The sequence below is a fragment of the Elephantulus edwardii genome, unplaced genomic scaffold (assembly GCF_000299155.1).
Source record: "Elephantulus edwardii isolate Elephantulus edwardi_28Jun2011 unplaced genomic scaffold, EleEdw1.0 scaffold00057, whole genome shotgun sequence".
Taxonomy (NCBI): domain Eukaryota; kingdom Metazoa; phylum Chordata; class Mammalia; order Macroscelidea; family Macroscelididae; genus Elephantulus; species Elephantulus edwardii.
Genome location: NW_006399807.1, coordinates 7,180,669 through 7,186,995, shown reverse-complemented (window position 1 = coordinate 7,186,995; position 6,327 = coordinate 7,180,669). Strand labels below are relative to the sequence as shown.

General features: G+C 42.2%; 1 protein-coding gene across 1 annotated transcript; it reads left to right on the top strand.

Annotated features, from left to right (window-relative positions):
* The first annotated feature begins 291 nt into the window (after positions 1-291).
* LOC102849072 (ubiquitin-like protein 5-like) lies at positions 292-513 on the top strand. Its single transcript, XM_006887382.1, has one exon. It carries the CDS (start codon positions 292-294, stop codon positions 511-513), a length of 222 nt encoding a protein of 73 aa, XP_006887444.1.
* Positions 514-6,327: the final 5,814 nt, after the last annotated feature.

Below are 6,327 nucleotides of genomic sequence, written 5' to 3'. Positions count from 1 at the left end.
ATGCACACCCATGTTTATTGCTGCTTTAGTCACAATAGCAAAGACATGGAAACACGTAATGCAAAACAGATGCTGAAACCAAAAGTAAGCAAAGAAGCTATTTATTGGGAGCTCTCAGGTGAGGTTCACTGTCCTGGGCCGGAGAGGGGAAGCAAAGGGCAGAGAAGTCACACATGCCATTAAGGTGAACAGGCATTTAAAAACTTGGTGGAGTCCGGCTTAGCGTTGAAGCTCGAAGCTTGTGGCGTCGCTGGTTCCAAGCAGGTTCGAGCCTGTGTAGCCGTAGCCAGGATGATCGAGGTGGTTTGCAACAACGGTCTGAGGAAGAAGGTCCGCGTTAAGTGCAACACTGATGACACCATTGGAGATCTTAAGAAGCTCATCACAGCCCAAACCGGCACCCGCTGGAACAAAATTGTCCTTAAGAAGTGGTTCACCATTTTCAAGGACCACGTGTGCTTGGACAACTATGAAATCCAGGATGGGATGAACCTGGAGCTGTATTACCAATAAGGCAGAATTCCTTCTTCTCTTACCCATCCCTTTTCCCCATCACTATCCTCACTGGCATGGACGCTCGTTTTTAAAAACTTTAATAAAAGCTTAGATGCTGAAAAAACAAAACAAAACTTGGTGGAAAGGGGCTGTCTCTTGGCAAAGGAAGTGGGCCTATAGCGTGCTGATTGGCTGCAGCTGCTTGTGCTCACGGCTGACACTGTCAGGCAGGAACCAGCTGTTGTAAGTGAGGTAGGTTGTGGCATGAGACGACTTGGGAAATCTTCTTTGCAGCTTCTGTTTCTGAGGTCATGTCACAGGATATGGTGAATCAGCCCTGTAGGCCTATCAGAAACAACCCAAGTGTCCATCAACAAATGAATGGATAGAAAAACAATGGTACATTCATACAATGGAATGTTATGCAGCATTGAAAAACAAGGAAATAGTAAAGTATTACACAGCATGGGGAACTTTGGAGGATATTATGCTTCATGAAAGACCTCAGTCACCTAAAGGGCAAATACTGCATAACACTTCTGTTGTAAAATAGGACAGACATGGGAGGATTGGGGAGAGAATGGGAAAAGAGGGGAAAGATAATGAATACTGCATTAGATAAGATATGGGGAAGAACTGTGTGAAAGAAATACATGACTAGGCATTATATGTATGACAGCCATCTGGAACAAGGGATGCATTGTAGCGAGAGCTGAGGGGACAAAGAAAATGTGCAACAGTAAAAAAATAAATTAAACATTTTAAAAAAACAACATAGGCTACTTTGAAGATTCAGAGGTTTGCTCCCAGTGCTCCCATCAGTAAAGGTAGTTTTGCAGATGTTGATTAGGATTGCAGGTCACAGGTTTGTGAGCCGGCAGAAATACAACTACAGCTTCTGATGAAAGTCCATGCCAAGTGGCATAGGTCTTCTGTGCTTCTGCAGTCACTTCTGCATCTTGGCCACCATGCAGAAGCACACCAGCCACCATCAGAGATGCTAGTGTGCAGATATATTTATCTGGGGGACTGGGGTGTGGAGAAACAAATCCTTTGTAGCGCAAACATGGAGAACGCTTATTTACTTGTTAGACATTTCAAATCATGTTTTCTGTAAAAGTGGCTTCCAGGCAAGAGAAGCGACATGAAAAATTGTACAGGCTGAGATGATTAAAGCTCAAAAATAAAATAAAGGAGATTCTGCAACCGTTCAAAAAAAAGGGGGGGAGGAAGAAATATATTGTCAAGTAGACAGGGGCTTGGAACTAGGATTACAGGTAAGGAGACCTATTTTTTTGCAAGTCATCTTTAAACTGTTTCTATGTGTATGTAGTTTCTTTTTAATATAGTTTTAACTCCTCATACTTGACATATCTAGCCTTTCCCTCTTTTTACACTGATATTTATACCATTCCTGTGTATTTCTTCTTCTGGAATAATAAAAATTAGATTTGTTATGTTTACTAAGCAAACATCCTTTATCAAGTCTTTAGGACAACTCTGCAAGATAATAGAATAACTAGCCTTTGGTCATCAGGAGGGGCTGTCCTTGGGAAAAGACATACTGTTTGAAAGATGGAGGGCCAGAGAAAGACAGGAAGACCCTCAACAAGACGAACTGATGTAGTGACTGTAACAATAGGCTCAAGTATAACAGGGATCACACGGATGGCATGGGGTAGGGTTATGTTCACAGGGTTGCTATGTGTTGTAGTCAGCTCAATGGTACCTAAAAACAACCCCCACCATTTTTTGCAGATAAAGACAGAGAGGCTCACTAAAATTGAGCAACTCTCCTACAATCAGCAGTTAGTAGCATTATTCTAATTTTAAAACATTGTCTGACATAATTTCAGCACGTTGTAAGAAGGGTCCTTGGAGAGGGACATCATGCTCAGAAAGTGGAAGCACAGTGCAAAAGAGGAAGATGCTAGATGAGAAGGATTCACTCTGTGACTGGGGTAATGAGGGTATGTGTGTCAGAGACAGTGAAATTGGCTCAAGATAGAGCAAGGTTCAGAGCTGTTGTACATAGGGTTGTTATGAATCACAAGTGACTACATCTTGAACAAAGGAGTCTGGAGTTGGTTGGAGAAGTAGGGGGAAAGTTCCAGGGAAAAGATGTTCTGCTTAACACTGACTGAACTGAGAGATGCAAAGATGAACTCTAACCACCTCCTCTGGAGACATTTCCTGTTTTCCCACCTGCCGTTTCTCTGTGGTGTTCGCTTCCTCTAACTCTGCCTTGTCTCCTAGACTGTGAAGACAAGGCAGCAATTAGCTATTCTCACCTCTGGTGAGCCTCAGAGTGCTCAAGTGTCTCCTAATTCACAGTCCACCTCTCCAACGTCCATATTTCTCATATACATTTACACACACTCACACTTGCACACATAGTTACTTGCCCATACATACTCGCAGGCACACACATGTACACACATACTCACACATTTCTGCATCCACTTTCAAATATTTCATAAACACTGTTACATCCGCATATTGGCTTTACACTAAGTCATGAAGATTGGAATTAACTCTTGTTACAAGCAAGAATAGAAAAAGAATAAAAGATCTGGATAAGTGAAGAAGACTGCTATGCCTAAGGCTGTCTTCTTCCATGTGATAAAATAATGACAGACACACAGACTTCTTTAAGGAACTCAGGGGCACCTATCCTCTGCCTCTATAGGAAAGACCATGGTTTGTGTTTCCAATAAGCTCGGATCCTTGCTCAAATGCACTTGCCCTGAGAGAGAAGCCTGGCACTGTTACTAGGGCCCCCTTCCCCAAGTCTGCCAGAACTGCTGTGCATATGAAGAAGACAAATTTTGTCGGTTTATATCACAGTCTGGTGGATTTGTATATTTTGGGGACATTGTTAATTCAGATAACAATAAAAGGTGTACACGTCCTCCTCACTTATTGGCATGGTTAATCTCTGGGATTGTTGTGCAAAAATTGGCATAATGTGAAAATGTGTGGGATGACTACAACATTGTATAACTGCCAAGCCATTGAGAGTCAGGCCCAGCCAAGAAGCACATAACCTTAACAGCCAGTATTACTCTTGCCTCGTTCTTCAGTATTTATTACCAACATATGTGGTTTATGCACAAAGTAGTTGGATAGCATATTTTTTCCCTATTGTGGGAAATGTGAGGTGTCAGATAATGAGATAGCGGATAATAGAGAGTATAGGCAGAACAGGTCATTTGGGAGGCTAGGCTTTATGAAGAGGAATGTGACCTCAAAATTGGGAAAAGACTCATCAACAACCTATGTTATGGAGATGACATAACCCGTTTGCCAAAACTGAAGAGGACCCAAAGCGTTTGACTAAGGATGACAGAAGCAGCATCGATACCTTGATGTTGTGATGCTGAAGAAGAGTATTGAACAATTCATTCCATGGATTGCCAAGAGAACAAATAGGTTTGTAGGTGTACTGGAGACAGTGAGGTTGGCTCAGGATAGGACAGAGCTCAGAGCTATTGTGCATAGGACCTCAGTGAGTCAAGGGTGACTCAAGGCACATAACAACAACAGGTGTAATGTTAAGGCTGCCTACTCCCACAGGACAGAGTACACCTGATTTTAGCCCGTGTGCCTTGACTGAGTAAAGAGATTTAAGGAGACCTTGTCTCCTTGTTCTCTTCTTTTCTTCAAGACTTCAGTCTGACTCCACTCCAAAGACCTCTTTCTGTACCCTGATGGAACCCAGTGTTATGTTCTCTATAGGAGACTTCACCTTAAGACTGGAGCCCAGTATTTCTCACTCAGCAGGCCGATCAGGGAGAGAGAGGAATAGGCACATGTCACAATCATAGAAGAGGGAGGAGAAGTTCCTCAAAATACTCACTACTGTGACCCCTGGCCTGAATTTCCTGCTTATCCTTGCAACAGGAACTAAAATTTAAAAAAAAAAAACCAACAACCCACAACAATATATTTTGTTGTCAAGTTGATTCCAACTCCTATAGGACAGAGTAGAACTGCCTCATATAGGATTTCCAAAGCTGTAAAGTTTTATGGACTCTGACTACCATTTGTTTCTGTGGCTGCAGGTTCAAACTGTTGACCTTTAAGCTAGCACTCAAGCACCTTAATCACTATACTGCCAGGTTCATGGAAATAGACAGGTCCTTGTATATTTCAAATATTCACCACTGCCCCTTCTCAAGTTATAAAGCATCTCTCCAACTTTTATGAAGACACAGGAGACATTTTTCCAAAAAAGCATCTCACCCTGCCTCAGGAGAGGACCCAGATTTCTCTCATGACTCACACTTCTTATTGTCTTCATCACCTCGTTGCTGCTTTAACAAAAAATACCACAAGTTGGCGGCTTTTAAAAATAGACATTCATATTTTTTTTCCAAAATTCTGGAGGCAAGAAGCCCAAATTCAGGATGTAGCTCTAAGAAGAAGTCCTACTTTGTTTCCATTTTCAGCTGTTGCACACAACCCATGGCATGCCTTGACTCCTTAGAGATGTATCTTCACATGCTGTCTGTCTTCTTCCATGTGTATCAGTCTCTTCATGTCTCTATTCCGCTTTATTAGACATCACTCAGAAGGATCAGGTTTAGGACTCACTATATTCCCATATTCATTATTCAGATACCAGATGCATAGCAAGTGATTGAAAAAACCATGGCTTGAGGATGGCATAGGATAGGACAGGATTCAGATCTGTTGTCCATAGGGAAGCTATGAGTCATTTTCACCTTGATGACATTTAACAAAAATAACAACTATTCTCATAAGGTAGCTCCAGTGGCTTAGTGGTAAGGAGTTTTTCTGATAACCCAAAAGCAGATAGTTCAAATCCACAAGCAGCTCTGAGGGAGAAAGACAAGCAATATCCTCCCAAGCAATTTATAGCCTCGAAAAACATGCTGAAAAGTGAGCTATAAGTTGGTTCCAACTCAATGGCACATAACACAACTATTCCCATTGTTGTTGTTATGTACCATCAAGTGAGAACCAACTCATAGCTAACCCTTCAGTAGGTTTTCAGGGCATGGGAGGAAATTGCCCAGCTTTCTCCTGAAGAGAAGCTGGTGTATTTGAACCACATGCCTTCAAGATTGCAGCATAGTTTCTTATGACTAGGCCACCAGAGCTCCCTACTATTCCCTTATTGTTGTTATGTGCCATGGAGTCATCTGCAACTCACAGTGACTCTATTTACAACAGCTCTAAAGCCTGTCCTGCCCTGAGCCAGTCTCATTGACTCTGACATACCTACCCAGTTCCTGTAACAATCCGTCTCATCCAGGGTCTTCCTCTCTTGCACTGTCCCTCCACCCTTCTAAGCATGATGTCTTTGTCCAGTGATCTGTCCTTTCTGGCCACATGGCCAAAGTATGTGAAAAGGAGCTTCAAAATCCTAGCCTCCAAGGAGAAATTTGGTTTCACCATCTCCAAGACGGACCTATTTATATTCTTGGTAGTCCATGTTATGTTCAAGATTCTTCTCCAGCACCACGACTCAAAGGCATCATTTCTTCTTCTGTCATCCTTAGTCATTTTCCAGCTGTCTGATGCATAGCAAATAATTGTAAAGACCATGGCCTGGATCAGGTGCACCTTAGTCTTTATACTCTGGAGTGGTCTCTGACTACTGATTTTCCCAATACAGTTTATCTTTTGATTTCTTGACTGCTGGCTACCAAAGTTTTTATTACAGAGCCCAGAAAGCTGAAGCTGTTAACAACCTCAATCTCTTTTCCATCTATTATGGTGCTGTCAGTTGGCTCAGTGGTGAGACTCTTTGTATTCTTGATGTTGAGCTTCAATCCATATTGAATTCTACAGTCCTTGACTTTC